The following is a 23470-nucleotide window of genomic DNA, read 5'->3' as shown; positions in this document are numbered from 1 at the left end:
TTTTTGAGACGGAGTCTCGTTCTGTCACCCAAGCTGGAGTGCACTGGCCAGATCTCAGCTCCGCCTCCCGGGTTCACGCCATTCTCCTGCCTCAGCCTCCCCGAGTAGCTGGGACTACAGGCGACCGCCACCTCGCCCGGCTAGTTTTTTGTATTTTTTAGTAGAGACGGGGTTTCACAGTGTTAGCCAGGATGGTCTCGATCTCCTGACCTTGTGATCCGCCCGCCTCGGCCTCCCAAAGTGCTGGGATTACAGGCTTGAGCCACCGCGCCCGGCAGAACAAGATCTTGTCTCTAAAAATTAAAAAAAAAATTAAGTCATCGTGTCCCTGTAGTGTGTAGAAGCTTTATTTCTCATAGGGACTTTTCTGAGGCACTTGATTGGAATAAAGAGTCTCTTCTATCATTTATAAAGTTACCATACTGTGCCAGACTGTGCCAGGATCTTCTACTTACACATTTCTGCCTGACCGGAAGGCACAGTCCACAGACCCCTCGTTAGTGCTTTTTGTCCTCAACTGAATGGGCCCTTCCCTGTCTAGGACCTTCCCCGTCTAGGATCTTCCCCCATCCCCCGGGAATAAGCCATTATCTTTACTCTCCTTCCTTCTTTCTCCACTTTCCTATACTTTTTCCTTCAGAATATCTGACACACTCAGGTTGTCACATATGCCCCAGCCTGATAAAACTGAAAAAGCCCAGGCTTTGGAGTCAGACAGACCTAGGTTCACTTTATGGCTTTACCACTAATAGCTGTGCGACCCTGAACAAATTACTTAGTTTCTTTAGTTTCCTCATCTATAAAATGATAACCACATCTACCCCAAATAATTTACATAAGATTTTTTTTTTTTTTTTTTTAAGACAGAGTTTCACTCTTGTTGCCCAGGCTGGAGTGCAACGGAGTGATCTCGGCTCACTGCAACCTCTGCCTCCTGGGTTCAAGCAATTCTCCTGCCTCAGCCTCCCGAGTCGCTGGGATTACAGGTGCCCACCACCATGCCTTGCTAATTTTTTTGTATTTTTAGTAGAGACAGGGTTTCACCATGCTGGCCAGGTTGGTATCAAATTCTTGGCCTCAGCTGATCTGCCTGCCTCAGCCTCCAAAAGTGCTGGGATTACAGGCATGAACCACCATGCCCGATCTAGGATATAAGAATTAAGTAAATAACCCACATAAAACTGTGCAGCTCAAAAACTACTAGTTGTTCCTTTCCTTTTATCTATTTGCATGTATTTTAAATCTGAAACACATTCTCTCCTATCTAGGGCCTCTGGCAGTGCAGCTTATCTCCTGGTCCACGGAAGACAGTGGTCATCCTAGCAGCACATCATTGTTCAGCTGACCCTCTCATGTGGGCCTTCTCAAGATGCCCTATATAACATAAAGATGATTACTGAGGATAAGCAGCTTGTAAAACTCCACCTCATCCCCACTTCTGACATATCTTTCCGGCAGTAGTGACTCCGGTGAACAACTCATATCAAACATTTTTCTGCAAACAGGTCAACTGAAATGCCAGAATCTAAACAGAGGCAACGAAGAAGGCGGGGTCGGATGGCCAGCACTGGTGTCACATGCTCACACTTGAGAGTTCGCAAAGCAACCATCATTCATGGCTTATAGGGAGGCAGTGAAAGACTACAATACAGGCTGTTGTAGAAAAACATGATGCCAAGTACAGAAAACTGAGTTATGGCTGTTGTGGGAGTCTTACATCTCAGCTCTCCAGCACATGTCTCTGCCAAGGTTGCCTTGTGTGATGGTTCAGGTCCTGTTCTAAGATGAGAAAACACCACAGGAGTTCTCAATGTGGGCTGCTTGGAGAGGCCTCAGTTACCCTATTTGAGATCCAAAGCTTCCCCGGGGAAAACTTTTACTTAGGTGGCTCCCATGGGGAAAGTGGGTCACATTCACTTCCTGCTCAGAAAACTCTGCCACACAGCTTTACAACCCCCTTCTCTCAGTCTTCCTCAACAACCCATGGTGTGCTGGAGATGGCTCATACAGAGGCTTGTGAGTTGACTGTTAAATTTCAAAAATGGTGAGAGCCAGCTGGCTTCACATTAGTAGCCATGGTGGGAGCATTCACACCGAACACTACAAATCAGCCTCCCTCCCACCACTCACAGCTTCACAACCCCAGTCCCCAAGCAATTGTTAAACATTTACTAGTACACCAAGGACCAACGACTCTCAAGCTGAAGTATCAGGCTCCATTTTCCTCATAAGTCTTTGTGTTCTCTGGCCCTTTCCCCAAGATCTTTCTGTTCTTCTCCGGGCTGTTCTCATGTAATGGATGCCACCCAGGGCCCCTAACAATGTTGTTCCCCACAAACTGGGGTTCTCCTCTTATGAGTGCTTCAATCCTCTCTGGGAAAGTGAAGCTAGGCACCATTTGTATTTCTAAAGAGCCAGCAGTTATTTGTAATGACTCTTAGGATCAGGAGAAAACAAAAATGGTTTAGCAAGATTACCAATAGATGGAAATAAGAAAATATTTGGCAGCTTCTAACATAACCTTCACTCATTCAGATATAAAGCATGTTATTTCCTTAATTTTCTTTAACCTACTCCCACAAATGAATAATCTGTTTTGTCATAATACTTTTGAAGATATGTCTTATATTATACAACATTATACAGGTCTCCTCTGAATCCAAAATGCAAAGCCCTAGTTACAGCAGAGACTTAAACTTAGGAATCTGGTTACACCATCCTATGGCCCTGTGACATATGCGGGTACCAGCAGAACACCTTTCTGCTCTTCCCAGAAAATTTCTAAATTTACACGTAGAGAGATTTTAAGCAAGCTCCTGGGTCACTTGGTTGAAAAGAACACCAACTTCAAGATAAGTGTGCCCACTCTTAAAAATAAAAAGCAGGCTGGTGGTTACCAGGGCAGCTGAGGGTTGGGGGGAAGTTGTTCAATTCTGCAAGATGAAAAAGTTATCGAGATCTGTGGCACAACAATGGACATGTTGTTAAGTGTACTATACCATACACTTAACACAATTAAAATGGTTAAGTATTGAAAGATGTGGGTTTTTTTAACTGCAATTTTAAAAAAAGATAGATTTACCCAGTAGGCCTCATCATATGTCTAGCATTGAGGCTAGCTCATACCAGGCCCCTAATAAATGCTTGTGAATGGAACCAAAGGCAGTACACTTAGGACAGGGATGAGAGTCAGTGCAATAGGGATGATGGAGACTGCAATTAAATGACTGACTTGTATTTTAAATCATCCAGTCTCTGGGTGTTCTGTGACCCAAGGACATGACTTGCTAGAACTATTTTCTATTCTTTCCATCTTTTTCAGATCCTGGTTTTTTTTTTTTTTTTTTGAGATGGAGTCTCGCTCTGTCGCCCAGGCTGGAGTGCAGTGGCCGGATCTCAGCTCACTGCAAGCTCTGCCTCCCGGGTTTACGCCATTCTCCTGCCTCAGCCTCCCAAGTGGCTGGGACTACAGGCGCCCACCACCTCGCCCAGCTAGTTTTTTATATTTTTTAGTAGAGACGGGGTTTCACCGGGTTAGCCAGGATGGTCTCGATCTCCTGACCTCGTGATCCACCCGTCTCGGCCTCCCAAAGTGCTGGGATTACAGGCTTGAGCCACCGCGCCCAGCCCTCAAAGAAGGTTTTGCTTTGAACCCTAAATTGCCACTGCGTTTGCTAGATATTCAGGGCTCTAGAGAATCTTCTGTAAAGGTCTGCTATGAAGCCCTCTCTTGCCTATAAGGAAATTAGAGCAGATATAAATCACCACGTCATAGCATTTGTAAACCAACCCAAATGGTGAATAGCCTAAAAGGAGCTCAAGATCTTCAATGAGCATTTTCAAAGGTCTGATGGCTTTGGAGCAAAAAAAGTATGAGGTACTTTTTTTTCCCTCCCCACTGAGATGGAGTCTTGCTCTGTCGCCCAGGCTGAAGTGCTGTGGCACGATCTCAGCTCACTGCAATCTCTGCCTCTCGGGTTCAAGCAATTCTTCTGTCTCAGCCTCCTGAGTAGCTGAGATTACAAGCACATGCCACCATGCCCAGCTAATTTTTGTATTTTTAGTAGAGACGGGGTTTCACTGTGGCCAGCTGATCTTAAACTCCTGACCTCGTGATCTGCCCGCCTTGGCCACCCAAAGTGCTGGGATTACAGGCATGAGCCACCGTGCCCGGCCTAGTATGAGGTACTTTTCAAAGTAGCTAAGCTAGTGATTCTTAAAATGTTGTAAAAGGGAAGTCAAAGTCCGGTTGAGGATCTTAGGAAAGATGAACCCTCTTCAATAATAATAATTTTAAAAAGGACATATGCATAATTTCACACACAATTTCAGGGTGTGTACTAACTCTTTAAAGCCTATTTATTCTTGGACCTTAGGTTAAGCACCACCTGTGAATTAATATTATTCTAAGAAACTACATGGCAGACCTCTAGCACATACGTGGATGCATTTCTAATATGATGCAGCTGATAATATCAAAGTCTTTCTCCTAGTTTGAAAAGTAGGAATAGGGCTGGGTGCAGTGGCTCACACCTATAATGCCAGCACTTTGGGAGGACAAGATGGGAGGATCACTTAAGGCCAAGAGTGTGAGACCAGCCTGGGCAACACATTGAGACTCCTCTTTCCACAAAACTGAAAAAAATTTAGCGGGGCTTCTGTAGTCTTAGCTACTCAGGAGGCCAAGGCAGGAGGATCGCTTGAACCTAAGAGTTTGAGGTTACAGTAAGCAATGATCGCTCCATGCACTCCAGTCTGGGTGACAGAGCAAGACCTTGTCTCTAAAAAAAATAATAATAAAATAAAAGTAAGAAGAGAGGAGAGGGAGTATCTAAGAGTGTCAGATAGGACAGGATAGGCAGAAGAACCTCCCTGGAGAGCTCTTCCATTTCAGCATACTTCTGTGAAGGTAGCAGCATTGCCTCACCAAGACAGGATATCCTCAAAGCATCCAAACCCAAGAATTAGCCCGGAGGTAAGAGTTTCTCTTAAACACCTGCAATCTACATTTATTTAGTACAGACAAAATGGTCACAGGGTTTATCTATGCAACACAAGTTGTATGACAACTATCCTCCTAGGGGAATGAAAATCAGAGTGCAGCCTGGTGCTCACGCCTATAATCCCAGCACTTTGGGAGGCAAAGGTGGGTGGATTGCCTGAGCCCAGCAGTTCGAGACTAGCCTGGACAACATAGTGAGACTCCATCTCTACAAAAAATTTAAAAAATTAGCCAGGCATGGTGGCATGCGCCTGTGGTCCTAGTTACTCAGGAGGATAAGATGGAAGGATCACCTGAACCCAGAAGGTCGAGGCTGTAGTGAGTTATGATCATGCCACTGCACTCCAGTCTGGGCAACAGATTGAGATCACACGCACACGCACCCGCCAAGCAAACAAAAAAGAAAATTAGGGTGCAGGCCACTAGTGAGGGACAAGCTGAAGACCAGAATTTCGGAAGGCTTACAAGGCTGACTGATGTGCTCAGGGTGCATTATTTGTAGTCCTCTTTAAAAGAGAAGAGAGCTAGAGGAGATGAACACAACTGGAAGCAGAGAGAAAGTAGCCTTAGGAATGGAAAGAATCAAAGTAGACTCAAAGTTCCTAATGTGTGAAACCATTAAGCTGGTATGCATTCTAAATCTTCCAGTCTGACCCCTCAGTTTCATCTTTTTGGGAATCCTTATTCCTTGATGATCAATTTTCCTGGACATATCAAATGATTCTACCAGGTAAGGATGCATGCTTACTAAGAAGCCACACTGGAGAGAGAAAGGAACTAAATCTCAGTTGAGCAGGGGACAAGGGGCCTGAGGGACAATTCTGAAAGGTGTCCTAGAAACAAGCCAAATCCAGTAGGGAATAAACTATGAGTAGTTTCATAGCTCTTAGAAAAGCAAGTTGTATCTTCTCCATAATCTTTATTCATAAAGATATGTTAAATACAAAAAGAGGTCAAAATGCCCTTACCTAATGCCATATATAAAAATTAACTCAAAATGGATTACATATCTAAACATAAAGAGCTAAAACTAAACTCTTAGAAGAAAACATAGGGGAAAAGCTTCATAACATTAGATTTGGCAATAACTTCTTGGACTTCTTGGATTTCTTGGATTTGACACCAAAAGCACAGGCAACAACAACAACAAACAGACAAACTGGACTTCACCAAAGTTTTAAAAGTCTTATGTGTAAAGGACACTAACAATAGAGTAAAAAGACAAACCACAGAATGGAATAGAGTATTTGGAGATCAGATATCTAAGGAGGAATTAACATCCAGAATATATAAAGAATTCCTAACAGTTAACAACAACAAAAAAATTCCCCAATTAAAAAATGTGCAAAGGACTTAAAAAGACATTTCTCCAAAGATGATATACAAATGGCTAATACGTACATGAAGAGATGCTCAATATATCATTAGGTAAATGCAAACTGAAACTATAATGAGACACCATGTCATACCCATTAGGCTGGCTATTAAAAAAAAAAAAAACAACCAGAAAACAAGTATTGGCAAGGATATGGAGAAATTGGATGTAAAATGGTACAGCCAATCTGAGAAACATTCTGGCAGTTCCTCAAAATGTTAAACATAGAATTATCCTGTGATCCAGCAATTCCACTTCTGAGTATATACACAAAAGAATTGAAAGCAGGGACTCCAACACATAGTTGTATGCCAGTGTTCAAAAGCAACATTATTCATAATAGCTGAAAGGTGGAGACAACCCAAATGTCCACCAATGGATGAATAAACAAAATGTATATACATGCAATGGAATATTATTCAGCCTTAAAAAGGAACAAAATTGTGGCACATGGTAGAATATGGATGAATCTTGAATACATGATGCTAAGTGAAATAAGCTAGTCACAGAAGTCCAAATACTGTATGATTCCATTAAAGTACCTAGAATAGTCAAATTCATAGAGACAGAGTAGAACAGTGGTTATCAGGGGCTCGGGTTAGGGGAAATGGGGAGTAACTGTTTAATGGATATAGAGTTTCAGTATGGAATGATGAAAAAGCCCTGGAGAGAAGGACATCAGAGATGGTTGCACAACAATGTGAATGTATTTAATGCCACTGAACTGTACATTTAAAAAGGGTTAAAATGGGCCGGCACAGTGGTTCACGCCTATAATCCCAGCACTTTGGGAGCCCGAGGCGGGTGGATCACCTGAGGTCAGGAGTTTGGGACCAACCTGGCCAACATGGTGAAACCCCATCTTCACTAAAAAGTACAAGAAATTAGCTGAGTGTGGTGGTGGGCACCTGTAATCCCAGCTACTATGGAGGCTGACGCAGGAGAATTGCTTGAACCCAAGAGGCAGAGGTTGCAGTGAGCTGAGATCACGCCATTGCACTCCAGCCTGGGTGACAAGGGCAAGACTCCGTCTCAAAAAAAAGGCGGGGGGGTTAAAATGGTAAATGTTATGTATATTCTATCACATATTAAAACAAAGAGGTAAAAATGAACAAGCTTCACAATTAACCCCAAACAAATACAACACCTGCATATATACCATAAAAATGCATACAGGCCGGGTGCAGTGGCTCACGCCTGTAATGCCAGCATTTTGGGAGGCTAAAGCAGGTGGCTCATTTGAGGTCAGGAGTTTGAGACCAGCCTGGCAAACATGGCGAAACTCTACTTAAACAAAAATCAGCTGGGTGTGGTGGCATGCACCTGTAATCCCAGCTACCTGGGAGGCTGAGGCAGGAGAATCACTTGAACCCAGGAGACAGAGGCTGCAGTGAGCCAGATAGTGCCACTGCACTCCAGTCTGTGTGACACAGTGAGACTCCATCTCAAAAACAAACAAAAAAGAATGATCCTTCAGTCACACTGAGGGTATTAACTGATTAAAAAGTTTATCATGAATGATGAAGCCAATGACAACAGAAAAATGTCATTTACCTTCTGGATGTCTGAAAAGAAACCCCAACGTGAAAGGCTGGGCTCTGTTTAATATGCAATAATGAATTGACAAGTATCACCTTGAAATGCCTCATACAGAGGCTAGAGTGTGTCTAGGGGTTGTCAGAATTCAAGAATTCACAAATCTCTTTGCCAGAAGAAAATGGCAGGCTGGGCAGGCAGACATAGCAAAGAGCCCTTTCTTCTCTGCTAACTTATTGAATGCTATAAATTTCATTTAACACCTATCCATGGTCTTTAGGTTTTATTTTAGCAGTACTTTAGAATCTATTGAGGATTAAGTTCTTGACTTTTTCTCTATTCAGTCTGCTATCAACAACTGCAGGGCCCTACTGCAATCCATAAAACTAGCTCTTTGAGAGGCCATGAATACTGTTAACATTAAGTGACATTCACATTAATGCTCATAAGTGAAGGGAGAGAAGTGCTCCAACACATGCTGGAGACTAACGAGGCAGTCAAATACATCTAATCTGATAGTGCTGAGAATAAACCAAGTGTACTGTAATGCTGTCATTTAGCACCCTTCAAAGTCAGTTAGGGAAGAGAAGCAACAACTATTTTGAGGGTGGCTCTCAAGAAGGTCCCAGAATAGTATCACCCTCCTCCAAACCACTAAGTGAAAAGGACTGTTAAAAGAGGTAATGAGTACACAAAGACTCAATGAGAGCAATGAATAAGATTATTCACCACTGATCCCCACTTACCTTAGCACCACAACTTATAGAAGGTATATAATAATAATGATAATTGGCCAGGCACTGTGGCTCACGCCTGTAATCCCAGCACTTTGGGAGGCCGCGGTGGGCGGATCACAAGGTCAGGAGATCGAGACCATCCTGGCTAACACGGTGAAACCCTGTCTCTACTAAAAATACAACAATTAGCCAGGCGTGGTGGTAGGCGCCTGTAGTCCCAGCTACTCGGGAGGCTGAAGCAGGAGAATGGCGTGAACCCAGGAGGTGGAGCTTGTAGTGAGCCGAGATCGCACCACTGCACTCCAGTCTGGGCGACAGAGCGAGACTCCGTCTCAACAACAACAACAACAACAAAAGATAATTATTATCATTATTATTATTTTGAGACAGGGTCTCACTGTCACCCAGGCTGGAGTGCAGTGGCATGATCACAGCTTACTGCAGCCTCAACCTCCCTGGGTTCACCTCAGCTCCCACCTCAGCCTCCCAAGTCGCTGGGACTACAGGTGCGCACCACCACGTCTGGCTAATTTTTCTCTCTTTTGTTTTTTGTTTTGTTTTGTTTTTGTAGAGACAGCTTCACCAAGTGGTACAGGGTGGTCTTGAATTCCTGGGCTCAAGCAATCTGCCACCTCAGCCTCCCAAAGTGCTGGGATTACAGGTGTGAGCCACTGCACCCAGCTGGTATACAATTATATATTGACCAAGTAAATCAATTTTGCTATCCCTTACCCATTCTCCTATGAAATCCCTCTCCACTGAAATCGCTTCATCTCTGGCCTGTGCACTCTTTTTGAGAGGCACTTTCATCATTTCATTTAACTTTGAAAGAAGTTGGAGGAGGCCGAGGACACGTGCTTGCTAATCATCCTTTCACAGACTGCCTTGTGTGCCAGAAAGGATTTTTATTATTGGTCTGTGGCAGCTACTGCTGGAGAAAGATTTCAGCTTGACCTTCCCAAGCTGCTGGGGGATGAATACTGCACGTGGCTGACACAGCAAATGTCTTCCTCTATTTTTTTTTTTTTTTTTTTTAAAAAAAAAAACAGCTTTTAGACTAACCAGAGTTCACTGTGGTAGGGAAGTCACCCCTTCTCTTACTGCATAAAACTCAAGATGTTGAATTATTTTGCATAAAAATGATATAGTAAAATTAATGTGAACCAGTCCAACAAGAAAATGGTAGCATCGCAAAGCACCTCACAGACAGCACAGCATCAAAGAACAGGACTCAGGATAGCGCCACAGGCAGAGAAGAAAAAAGGAAATAAAGGCCATTTATAAAAGCAGTTTTAAATGTGAGGATGGATTCTCACAGCTGGCCTCACAAAAGAGAACAAATATGTCAAAGGGAACAACTGACAGACTAATAGAGTCCTATCCATCTGGCTGAGAAAAGAGCCACCGGTGGGAATACTGAGAAGCTTGACTGTTAGGAAAAAGGCTTGCTTGGTGCTTCACTGGGAGAACTAAATAGCTTTGACGAACATTGAAACACATGGTCAAATCATAGCTAGCTGACTGGCTGTGCCAGCAAGAAGCTCAAACAAGGGTTACAAAGATGCACTGGCAAAAAGGGATAACAGGGCACATGTGGTCTTCCTACTGGCTTGGAGTCTATACCCTGGCCCCTCCAATCTGGGAGTAGGGTGAAAAGGAAAGGGAACCATATGAATAGGATGTCTTATTTTGTGCTTTTAAAAAAAGGACTCGAGAGTCTCATTTTGACACATCAAGTTCAATCCCATGCCACGCTAATGCCTCATCTGTACTTTTATATAATGCAGAGCTGAGTGCAGACGCTCTGGGAGAAGGGGAAATCAGGCCAGATTTAAGGAAAACAAAGACACAAGGCTATCTGCATCTCCGACTTAGTCCATACCACAGAAAAACCTCCTCAGAAATAATTGCTCAAGGCAAAGAGAACTCAGTTACTAAGGAAAAGCTGTCCCAATGAGGGCTCATGTTTTAACGAGCCAAATAGCTTCAAATTAAGCTGAACTCAGGGTTTTTCCAATTGGCAGTTTCACCCATTTCTAAGTTCTCATTTCTTATTTTCAAAATCAAAACGACTCTCTGCCTAAAATTTTAAAAAAAGAAATGCCTTATCACACTCACTCTAAAACAATAATTCACTAGATTTTCACCTACATATCTTCTATATAATTAACAAACCCTTCAGATGGCACAAAGGCAGATAGATAGTATCACTCTATTAAAAGTACTATCAACCAATCCCACACTAATTCCTCTCAGTAGTCTGGCCCTGGACACCCCCACAAAAACTCAGTCACAGAAACCCCCTGCCATCAGAGAGAAGGCAACTGCTTGATCCTAGCCACCAACTAGGTCATCTGGGGAAAGCAGCGGCTTACCTGCTCCTCTGACAGTTGGGATATGTGATTCACAGCAGCGTAGGACTCAATTTTGGGGTTAAAGTGGTTGATGATGGCTCTGAAACAAAGAATTCATATTAATATGGTGCCAGATGGAAGAGGGGGATACATCTGTTAAAAAATAATGATCAAGTACCCTCTGGTTTAGAGTACTAGTGCATGGGACTGATTGTGACTGGGTAACTGTCCTCTTATTGAACATGAGGTCACAGATGGGGGTGAATTGATAACTGTGAAATGGGAAGGACTTACTATTAGACAGAAAATAGAATCAAGCATCTCTGCTCTGCAAATGAACTAATGGAAAAAACCCAAAGCCGAACAAAAATATTGAGTCCTTCAGATGAGAAAGGGAACCCAGAGGGCTGTCCACTAGAGGGCCCTGGTGCTTCAATCAGAAAGAAAAACTGTCTTCTTTGACTCAGGAGAATAGGGTACTCAATAAAGCTGGGCCAACAACACATAGGCTAAATAGAAGCAATCTTCATACTTGTTAGTAAGTAGTTTCAAACCAAAATTTTGTATCTGGCCATTCAACCCAAAAGCTGAGTGTCATTTTAAAACACTCCCTTCTCCATCACTTGGTCACATCCAAAATCACCTAGTCTTATCAAATTTACCTCTTAAAAAATCAATGAAATCTGAAATAAATTTCCCTGAAACCAATGCCTTGGTATAGGTCTTTGTCATTTCTTGCCTGGTGTAGCAAAAAGAACACAGGTTTTAGATCATGGTTTTACGTGAGTCCATACGAATATAAATGATTCATAGAGAAGAGACAAATCTCGTTTTTCTCATATATATATATAATTTTAGACAGGGTGTCACTCTGTCACCAAGTCTGGAATGCAGTGTCATGATCATGGCTCACAGAATCCTTAACCTCCCAGGCTCAAGCGATCCTCCCACCTAAGCTTCCCTAGTGGGACTACAGGCACGTGCCACCATGCCCAGCTAATTATTTTTGTATTTTGTTGGTAGAGACCGGGTTTCGCCATGTTGCCCAGGCTTAAGCCTGGGCTCAAGCAATCCACAGGTCTCTGCCTCCCAAAGTGCTGGGATTACAGACATGAGCCACGGCAGCTGGCCAACAAATCTTTCTTATAGAACAATTTCAAATAATATATATGTAGATACTTCTCCCTATAGGAAATGAAGTTTATTTCTCATCCTGAGGGTGCGCTAGATTTAGTGACTTATTGCCAAAGACTAGAGTAGCAAATGAGAAACACAATAACTTTATAGCAAAGAAGCCTGGCAAACACTACCTTAACAAAATGATGAAGCTGTATATTGCCAGTGATATCATGTAGATATCATGTAACCCTTGGTGTGACCTGACGAGAAGGGCACTTAATATCTCAGTCTAATCACAAGAAAAATATCAGATAGGGGACATTCTACAGGATAACTGAATGGTACTTTTTTTTTTTTAGACAGGATCTCGCTTTGTTATCCAGGCTGGAGTGCAGTGGCACAAACATAGCTCACTGCAGTCTCCACCTCGTTGGCTCAAGCAATCCTCCCACTTTAGCTTCCCAAGTAGCTGGGACTACAGGCATGTGCCGCCGTGTCTGACTAATTTTTGTATTTTTTGTAGAGATGAGGTTTCACTAGATTGCCCAGGCTGGTCTCAAACTCCTGAGCTCAGGCGGTCCTCCCTCCTCGGCCTCCAAAAATGCTGGGATGACAGGCATGAGCCATTGCTCCTGGCCCTGACTGGTAGTTTCTTTCTTTTCTTTTTTTTTTTTTTGAGATGGAGTTTTGCTGTTGTTGCCCAGGCTGGAGGGCAATGGCACAATCTCAGCTCACTACAACCTCCACCTCCTGGGTTCAAGCAATTCTTCTGCCTCAGCTTCCCAAGAAGTTGGGATTACAGGCCCCCACCACCATGCCCAGCTAATTTTGTATTTTTAATAGAGATGGGGTTTCACCACATTAGCCAGGCTGTTCTCAAACTCCTGACCCTTCAGGTGATCCACTTGCCTTGGCTTCCCAAAGTATTGGGATTACAGGTATGAGCTACCGTGCTCAGGTGGTACTTTCTTAAGACTCTAAAAGTCATGAAAAACAAGAGCTGAGAAATTGTCACAGATCACTGGGGAGATATGACAATTAAATGCATATCCTGGAATGGCCCCTGGAACAGCAAGAGGACATTAATGGAAAAACTGGTAAAATCTAATTAAAACACGGAGTTTAGTTAATAATAATGCCAGTTACTTAGTGTTGATAGATGTACCTTGGTGATATAAAATGAGGGAAATTAGGCTGAGGGTATCCAGGAACTCTGTGGATTATCTTTTTACTTTTTCTGTAAATCTAAAATTACTCCAAAACACAAAGTTTATTAAAATGGGTGGTGTGGGCTAGGTGTGGTGGCTCATGCATGTAATTCTAGCACTTTGAGAGGCCAAGGTGAGCAGATCACTTGAGCTCAGGAGTTCAAGATCAGCCTAGGTAACATGGTGAAACCCTGTCTCTACAAAAAATACAAAAAAATTTAGATTTGTGGTTCCAGCTACTTGGGAGGCTGAGGTGGGAGGATCACTTAAGCCTGGGAGGCACAGGTTTCAGTGAGCCAAGATTGTGCCACTGCACGTCAGCCTGGGTGACATAGTGAAACCCTGTCTTCTCACAAAAAACCCCATTCAAAATCAACAACAACAACAAAATGGGTGCATGGGCTGGGTGCAGAGGTCACAACTGTAATCCCAGCACTTAGGGAGGCTAAGGTGGGAGGATTACTTGAATCCAGGAGTTCGAGACCAGCCTGGGCAACATGGTGAGACCCTGTCTCTACAAAATAAAAAAAATAATAATAATAAGCCAGGGCCAGGTGTGGTGGCATGTGCCTGTAGTCTCAGCTACTTGGAAGGCTGAAGTGGGAGGATCACTTGAGCCCAGGGGGATGAAGCTGTAGTGAGCTGTGTTTGTGTTACCACACTCCAGTCTGGGCAACATAACAAGACCTTGTCTCAAAAATAAAAAATAAAACATGTGCACATGTGTATATGTGTGTTTGCATGTGTGTGTGTATGTATGAGCTAGCATAACAAATCATTATTTTCTTTTATAGCTTCTTCATAGTAAAGAATTATAGAACCATTTAATCTAATTCTGGTAATAAAAGTATAAACCAAAAACTTAAAAAAATAATACCAATCTCTGCACTTATCACAATACCTGGGAATAGTCTATTGCAGCCATATAAGAAATGTTTGTTGGCCGGGCATGGTGGCTCAAGCCTGTAATCCCAGCACTTTGGGAGGCCGAGACGCGGCGAATCACGAGTCAGAGATTCGAGATCATCCGCTAACCAGTGAAAACACCCGTCCCTCTAAAAAAACAAAAAAAACTAGCCGGCTAGCGTACGGTGGCAGGCGCCTGAGTACCCCAGCTCACGTCGGAGAGGTGAGGCAAGAGAATGTGCCGGAACCCGGGGTGGAGCTTGCAGTAGCTGAGATCTCGCCACTGCACCTCACCCGGGCGAGCAGAGCAAGACTCCGTCTCAAAGAAAAAAAAAAGAAATGTTTGTTGAAAGAGGGGCTAAACTTAGAGGTAGGTACATTTATAACATTTATATACCCAAATATAGTAACATGTAAAGTAACACTAATAAAAAACTTTGGAAAAGCAATGCCAAACATCTAAACCCAATGCCTGGAACAGCTGTGCCAATAAATCCTCAATAAATGTGAATAAACCAATACTGACAGAACAATGAGTCAGGAGCAAGAGTAGATCTGACAACTTATTTTCTAGAGAACCTACCCAGGAGAGCTGGAAGATAATATCTGGAGTTAAGGCGAGGTTTAGCTAAAACCAAAGTAGGAAAGAATTTGTGCCAAGTGGGGGTCAAATATTTTCTCAATCAGAGAGCAAGGCTCAAGATGTTGACAGAGATGACCACAGCCATAAGCAGAAGGAAAACCAGGACCCAAACCAATGAGAAGGAGGGAAGCAAATTAGGAGAGGAAACTGCCATCTAATCCCATTCCGATCCCTCCAGCATTCTCCAGCCCGCACTTTAACAGTCACTCCGGAATGAGCTTGAGTCATAGGGTATTGCTCCAGGCCATCAACAGGAATAGGACAGAAAGGAGCAAAAAAAAAAAAAAATAAAAAAAAAAAAAAAAAAAAAAAAAAAAAAAAAAAAAAAAAAAAAAGAAAAAAAAAAAAAACAAAAAAAAACAAAAAAAAAGAGAAAAAGAAAGAGAAAAAAAAAAAATACTACAGTAAAAAACAATCACCATTAACCACAGTATCTTTGGAAAGAGATTTTGCACCTGTAAATGCAGGTAACACAACATATTAGAGCGTTTATATGGGTATTGGTTTTAAATCAGTGCGTTCCTCTATCATTCTTTCTACGCGATTTTTTTTTAATTTTAATTTCCTGTCGCAACTGAACAAGAATTTTGATCTTGTTTTATGTTATTATTATTATTATATTATATTACATTTATATGTATTGCCTAGGTTGGAGAATACAGAGATCCAAGTACCCTAGCTTCTGTCTGGGTGGAATGTTCGTGGCCACTGGGGCAACCCAGGGGAGCTAGTGAGGTTGGAACAATGAAATAATCCCTGGGAATGGAATTGCTGGGGATGTAATTCTCTTTCCTTTCTACCTGAATAGTTCTTTCACCAGGAAACAAAGCAAGGTATAAAGAAGGAAAGAAAAGAGACAGGAAGAGAGGGAAGGAGAAAAGGAAAGAGGAAAGAAGGGCGAGAGGGGCTGGGAGGCAGGAAGGGAGGGAGTGAGGGAGACAAAGGAAAACCCAGAAGGCATTACCTTCAAAATGTACACTTATTTCCTTCCCTTCTCACCATTATACTTATCAGGTGTCAGCTGGCTCTATGGGTGACCTTTTCTTCATACTGCAGGACACACATGCTGATATTGTTTGGGCAAACTTATCCTTAGGGTATGATACATTTACCACTCTGGGAATACATATTTGGAATGAAGATAAAATCATCTTCCAACCTGCCCTGTGACAATCTCATCTCAGTACTTCAGATCTAAGCAGGTGATTAAGGTCTCCCACCAGGCAGGTTGAAAAACTATTTAGAAACCTGAGGAAGGTGGAACAGTCTACATTCAGTTAGCAATCTCTAACTCAGTACCCACAAAGGCAGTATATGTGTCGGCCTTACATTTTGTTTGTTTGTTTCTTTGGGATTGTTATCTGCAAAATCTGAGTGTTAACCTAATGTCCTGGAGATATGCCAGGTGGAGGGTATTCAGCCTAAGCAGTAAGAAAAATAGTCTAACACTGGCTCTTCTTTCTCTAGGCTCTTAAGAAAGGAATTCCAGACAGAGCTTGGGGCTTCCCATTTAAAAGTTCTTAGTACTTTGCACTATTGAAATGGAAATATGTCCTGACATGGCACAGAAATGGCAGAACACTGGAACCAGGCTAAGCCAGACCAAGCTGAGTGACACACCTTTTCAGTAACAATTACACAGCTTCTTCTTCCCCAGGAAGTCTGATGGCTACCAGGCTCACCTGGGTTGTGATTCCACACCATCCCGCCTGGCCAAGGCGCTAGATGAGGACTCATGCTTGACTAGCTCTTAGCGGGAGAAAGATGAGGCACCAGATTTATAGATGAAGGAAGAATCTCTCCATTTTCTTTAGGCTTTCCTTCTCACTGATAGCACCTCCAAAAGGATTTACTACCATCTTTTCTGAACTGTTGGGAAGGGAGTTTCTGGGAGATTCTAACAGTACTTCTCTCTCATTTTTACTGGTCAAAACCTAACAGGTAGCAACATCCGGTGCTGATGCCTAAAATGAAAGTCTTCCAGGAAAGAAGAAATGGCATTTTTTTCTACCCAAAGATGAATGAGCAAAACATGAGTTCAACTTCCTCTCCATCCATTCCATCTAAACCCTCACGCTACAAAAAGTGAAGGTGAATACCGCAAATGGGACACAACTTCCTCACCTCTGTCTAGTGTGAGTGAGGAAGAAAATGAGGCTAAGGAAAGAAGAGACTAGGGAGAAGAGTCACAGAAGACTGTTACACACTGAATGTCTGTGTCCCCTCCAAATTCAGACATTGAAGCCCTAACCCTCAATGCAATTGTATTTGGAGATAGGGCCTTTATGGAAGTTAATTAAGGTTAAATGAGGTAATAAGGCTGGGACCCCTGATCCAATAGGATTGGTGTCTATTTGGCCAGGCACAGTGGCTCACACCTGTAATCCTAGTACTTTGGAAGGCTGAGGTGGGTGGATCACCTGAGGTCAGGAGTTTGAGACCAGCCTGGCCAACATGGCGAAACCCCATCTCTACTAAAAATACAAAATTAGCCAGGCGTGGTGACGGGTGCCTGTAATCTCAGCTACTTGGGGGGCTGAGGCAGGAGAATCGCTTGAATCCAGGGGCCGGAGGTTGCAGTGAACTAGAATCATGCCACTTCGCTCCAGCCTGGGCAAAAGAGTGAAACTCCGTTTCAAAAAAAAAAAAAAAACACTCCAGAGAGCTCTCTTCCTATCTGTCATGTGAGGACACAGTGAGAAGGCTGCCATCTCATAAGCCAGGAAGATAGCTCTCACCAGAAACTGACCCTGCTGGGGTCCCAGATCAAGGATCTGGGACTTCTAGCCTCCAGAACTGTGAGAAAATACAGGAAGGTTTGAGTGGACAATGAATGAGAAACCATAGCCATTATGAAAAGATTAAGGTTTCCCTTCGACAAAGGTGGCAAGGCAATTAAATAGGCAAAAAAATAGTCTTTTCAACAAATGGTACTGGGACAAGTAGTTATCCACATGCAAAAGAATGAAGTTAGATCCCTTCCTTATACCATACACAAAAGAACTCGAAATGGATCACAGATCTAAATGTAAGGTCTAAAAACTATACAATTCTTTTTTCTTTTTTTTTTTGAGACGGAGTCTCTCTCTGTTGCCCAGGCTGGAGTGCAGTGGTGGAATCTCGGCTCACTGCAAACTCTGCCTCCTGGGTTCACACCATTCTCCTGCCTCAGCCTCCCAGGTAGCTGGGACTACAGGTGCCTGCCGCCACACCCGGCTAATTTTTTGTATTTTTATTGATTGATTGATTGATTGAGACGGAGTCTCACTCTGTCCCCCAGGCTGGAGTGCAGTGGCGCGATCTCGGCTCACTGCAAGCTCCACCTCCTGGGTTCACATCATCCTCCTGCCTCAGCCTCCCTAGTAGCTGGGACTACAGGTACCTGCAACCACACCCAACTAGTTTTTTTGTATTTTCAGTAGAGACGGGGTTTTACTGTGTTAGCCAGGATGGTCTCAATCTCCTGACCTCGTGATCCGCCTGCCTCGGCCTCCCAAAGTGCTGGGATTATAGGCATGAGCCACCACGCCCAGCCCTTAAAAGCTATAAAATTCTTACAAGTAAATCTTCATGACTTGAGGTTAGGCAGTGATTTCTTAGATAAAACACCAAAAGCACAAATGACAAAGAAAAAGTGGATCAATCTGAACTTTAAACTTTGTGCTGCAAACAATGCCATCAAGAAAGTGAAAGGACAATCCACAGAATAAGAGAAAATGTTTGCAAATTTTGTCTGATAAGAAACTTGTATCCAGAATATATAAAGAACTCTTATATTCAACAATGAATTACACAAAAATAATACAATTTTTTAAAAGAACAAATTATTTGAATAGACAAGAAAAGATACTCAGTATCATTAGTCATTAGGGAAATGCAAATCAAAACCACAATGAGATACCACTTCACAGCCATTAGGATAATGGTAAAAACAGAATAGCAAGGCTGGGCACAGTGGCTCATGCCTGCAATCCCAGGAGTTCGAAACAAGCCTGGGCAACATGGGGAGACCCCCATCTCTACAAAATTACAAAAAAAAAAAAAATTAGCCAGGTGTGGTGGCACGCGCCTGTAGTCCCAGCTACTTGGGTGGCCAAAGTGGGCAGACCGCTTGAGCCTAGGAGGCCGAGGCTGCAGTGAGCTAAGATGGAGCCACTGCACTCCAGCCTAGGTGAGAGTGCAGACCCTGTCTCAAAACAAACAAACAAACAATAACAAATGTTGGCAAGGATGTGGAGAAGAACTCTCATACATTGCTGGTGGGATTGTAAAATGGTACAGCTACTTCAATTTATAGGAAAGGTCTGGAATAGGCAAATTTGTAGAAACAGAAAGTAGATTCATGGTTACTTACGGCTACAAGTAGGGTTAGGGAAGAATAGGGAGTGACTGCTATTGGGTATAGGGTTTCTTTCGGAGGAACACAATATTCTAAAGTTAGATTGTGATGATGATTGCACAACCCTATGATTATACCAGAAAACATGAACTGTATACTTTAAATGGATGAACTGTATCATATATAAATTATCATGGCTTCCTTGGCCCCAGCAGTTTTTGAGCAAGCTGCTTTCTCCAACCAGTTCCACACAGAATTCATGTGGTGATTCCTAGGGTGATTCACTCACCAAGAAAACTTTTCTAAAGCTTGCATATGTTAGCAATGCTGATGGCAGTAGGAAAAGGAGCTCACTGGGCCATGAACTATTCTATAAATTACAGAAGCTGGGATTTCAGGAGCTTCTGGAGAGAGAGGGCTCTGTGGTACAATACCACAAAAGGTGGCAGAGATGGCAATTGAGACTAGTGCTGAAGGGCACATGCTCAGGAAGAAATGACCCTACCTGGAGGTGAGAGGGGTCCAACTCATGGTAATATGTATGATATATTTAAATCAAAAGTTCTGCACGTAGCAAAGGATGTCAGCTTTTGGCTGTTGAAATAGGATGTTGAGGCAGGTGGCACAGTTAGTGGATGAGGAGAAAGTTTCTCTTATTCTCAACATCCTTTTCCTTTACCATTTTCTTTTCCAGCAATAGTTGGAGTTGACCACATTATTCAGGGAAATAGAATTGGGAAGAGGATTTAAAGAAATATAGGTAGTAATAAGGCCCAAGGAAGGGGAAAGGAGTTCTACCCACAGACAGAACTTAGGGGGGAAAGAGAATATAATTTCTAACCAAACCTCTAGCTTTTCTGAAACTTGAACTAAAAGCTCCAAGAGAGCAGGTACTAAATTTATTTTGCTCACCAATATTTTGTCCAGTTTCACTGTAAGTAGCTTTTGCTTCTGGAGATCCAGAATCACTAGCTATCCTTCCAAATATGAAAATAAAAATTAAAATGTTTTATCCTCATCCCAGGAAAAAAGGTGGCTCAGACATGAACAACTGTCCTCCCAAAGAAGGAGCAAAAGTTGACACTGATGACAATAAAGCTTTTCTTCCTCTTAAGTCGTATCAAGAGGCTAGAGGAAAGCTTTCTGGCATTCCTTATTTAAGTAATCTAATACCTTCTAAAAGTAAGCCTAGGTTTTGTTTGTGTGTTTGTTTGAGGGTGGGGAGGATGAGGTGAGGCATGGGGGAGTGTGTTTTACTCTAGTACTGGGCCTCTAAAGCCACTGAATTAGAAAGTCCCAAAGGGGAAGGAAAAATAAGTAGACAACATCATAGTAAAGAGAAATTGCTAAAGCCAGCCACAGTGAGGGACGGCACTGTGCCCAGTGCACCTTTAAGAGCAGGAATCTGGGCCACCCTCCAATGCAATTTTCAACTTCTGACTGCAGAAGATAGGGGTCACTTATACAGGCTGAAGCAAAATGAAGTGGACAGACGGAACAGTAAGGATGAACAGTAAACAGGCTGGGGATTTCTTAGTCCATTTTAAATTTATTCTTTCTGACTCATGACTCTGCAAAGCAGCTCTCTTTTCCCAAGTGCCGGGTGGTTGTTACCTGAGACACATGGTTAATGCTGAACTTGGATTAAAGATAAGCATGGAAATGTTCCTTTAACAATGTAGGCAATATAGCTTAAGAGAAAATGTGGGCCAGGCATGGTGGCTCTCCCCTATAATTCCAGCACTTTGGGAGGCTGAAGTGGGAGAAGTGCTTAGCTCAGGAGTACAAAAAAAAAATTTTTTTTTTTAATTAGCTGGGCATGGTGACATGTGCTTGTTGTAGTCCCAGCTACTCAGGAGGCTGAGGTGGGAGGATGATTTGAGCCGGGGATGTCAAGGCTGCAGGGAACCATGATCACACCACTGCGCTCCCCAGCCTGGGTGACAGAGCAAGACCCAGTTTTAAGAAAAAAATAGGCTGGGCGCGGTGGCTCAAGCCTGTAATCCCAGCACTTTGGGAGGCCGAGACGGGCGGATCACGAGGTCAGGAGATCGAGACCATCCTGGCCTACACAGTGAAACCCCGTCTCTACTAAAATACAAAAAACTAGCCGGGCGAGGTGGCAGGCGCCTGTAGTCCCAGCTACTCGGGAGGCTGAGGCAGGAGAATGGCGTGAACCCGGGAGGCGGAGCTTGCAGTGAGCTGAGATCTGGTCACTGCACTCCAGCCTGGGAGACAGAGCAAGACTCCGTCTCAAAAAAAAAAAAAGAAAAAAGAAAAAGGAGATCTGAAAAAAATCTGGATTCCTCCACTTATTAACTGTGTGACTTTGGGCAAGAGATCAACCTCTCTGAGTAGTAGTTTATTTGGTTGAATTTCATTTCCAAAACTTTCCTCTCTGTTTTCCTGCATACCATCTAGCCCTAAAGATTTTTTTCCCCCCAAAGCAGTTTCCCTTTTCCTAGACCAGTCCAGTGATATACTACTATGCAATATACTACAGAGCATGTTCTCAGGTATCTGGGACTAAAGACAAGAAAACCATCATATTCGTAATTGCTTTTACCTGGGAAACCTTCAGGCATACAGGTAAAATACAAGCTTCTGAGAAGGGGTAAAGGTATGACTGAGTGTATGTGGCAGTAGTTAAAATGGTTCATCTGAGGCTGAGTTATTTAATATTAAACTAACATTTCTTTCACCTGCAGAATTGCCTCACGGACTCCTATTTCATGCAGTACTAAGCTTCCTTCTTCATAGAGTCAATGAATCTTCAGCCCATCCAATTCAACAACAACAAAAAAAGCAATTTCCCTTGATGCCTGTTAACAGAAATGCATTACAAGCCTCAGAGACTCTGCTGATTAGCATTAAACAAAATAAAACCTCAAGTAAGAATACCTTCTAACCTTTTCACTTTGAAACTATCTAATCAAAACATCAGCAACTGACCTGTTAGGATTATCCCTCTAACTTACTCCCTAAGTTTTAGGCCTTAACCCTTTCAGGACAATTATTCCCCTCCATAAATTATACTACTGTCCCTGTGGCCACTCTTCTCAGGACCAAAGACACAAAAATGGAACCTTAGTATAAAAGGCATTTTGACAACCACCAGGAAGGATGAACTATTGACCAGTGCATCTAGTTGCTTACTTTATCCAATGATCCAGTTATACAGGCTGGCCTAAGTAATTACTAAAGAGAATTTGATAACGTAAATTTATTGGTTGAAGGGAGTGGAACAGAGAATGTGTATTATTGACTACACCTTATCAACCTTCATATTTTAACCTGCGGAATGATTTGAGTCAGCATTCCTCTTGATTTCTGGGTGAGAAACACATGTTACACCAGGTAACGTATTCACTGCTGACTATATTTTCTTTTTTTTTTTTTTTTTTTTTTTGAGACGGAGTCTTGCTCTGTCGCCCAGGCTGGAGTGCAGTGGCCAGATCTCAGCTCACTGCAAGCTCCGCCTCCCGGGTATACGCCATTCTCCTGCCTCAGCCTCCCGAGTAGCTGGGACTACAGGCACCCGCCATCTCGCCCGGCTAGTTTTTTGTATTTTTTAGTAGAGACGGGGTTTCACCGTGTTAGCCAGGATGGTCTCAATCTCCTGACCTCGTGATCCGCCCGTCTCGGCCTCCCAAACTGCTGGGATTACAGGCTTGAGCCACCGTGCCCGGCTGACTACATTTGCATCTAGCCTCTACATTAGGCAGATGAAGGTTCACAATTCATTAAACTGGAGGGAAAGAGAAGTTTAATGTGCATAAAATGTACAGGCACACAGCCTCAGGGGCATTTGTCATTTTCTGGAGCTGTGTGCATGACTGCACAGTGTGGGTTTTCTACCTTGATGCATGACTTTGCCCGATGTAGGTTTCCACCTCATCACCTGTTGGAAATTAAGCAACTGGTTATAGCTATTTTGCTTAAGAGTTAATGTCTAGTTACTATGGCCCCAAACCATAGATTTAAGCCAAGTAAGATGTCATGGGCTTTACACTTTGGCTAAATTATCTACTCTAGCACTGCCATAAGAGACAAAAGGAATTTCTTCCTGCTTTAGACATCAACCTGACATTTTTCACTGTTGTCACAGTTACAATGAGTGTAAATGGAGAAGAATGAACCACAAGTGTTGAAAGAACCACAAAAGTCAAATGGACCACCTACATTTCCATAAAAGGCATCACTTAATCCACTCCCCTTATAATTATGTCTACTTTTATTAAATCGTTTTTT

At 42.9% G+C, this 23470-nt stretch overlaps 1 protein-coding gene across 1 annotated transcript in view; it reads right to left on the bottom strand.

The window, feature by feature from the left end:
* Nucleotides 1–23470, bottom strand: part of ARMH3 (armadillo like helical domain containing 3) — a 234991-nt gene that overhangs the window by 46779 nt on the left and 164742 nt on the right. The window contains exon 23 of the mRNA XM_017851651.1: nt 11026–11104. Within this exon, the coding sequence (XP_017707140.1) occupies nt 11026–11104 (79 nt within the window). The remainder of the gene's footprint in view (nt 1–11025; nt 11105–23470) is intronic.

Source organism: Rhinopithecus bieti, unplaced genomic scaffold (genome assembly GCF_001698545.2).
Source record: "Rhinopithecus bieti isolate Rb0 unplaced genomic scaffold, ASM169854v2 scaffold_31787, whole genome shotgun sequence".
Lineage (NCBI taxonomy): Eukaryota > Metazoa > Chordata > Mammalia > Primates > Cercopithecidae > Rhinopithecus > Rhinopithecus bieti.
This window is presented reverse-complemented; position numbering and strand designations above follow the sequence as displayed.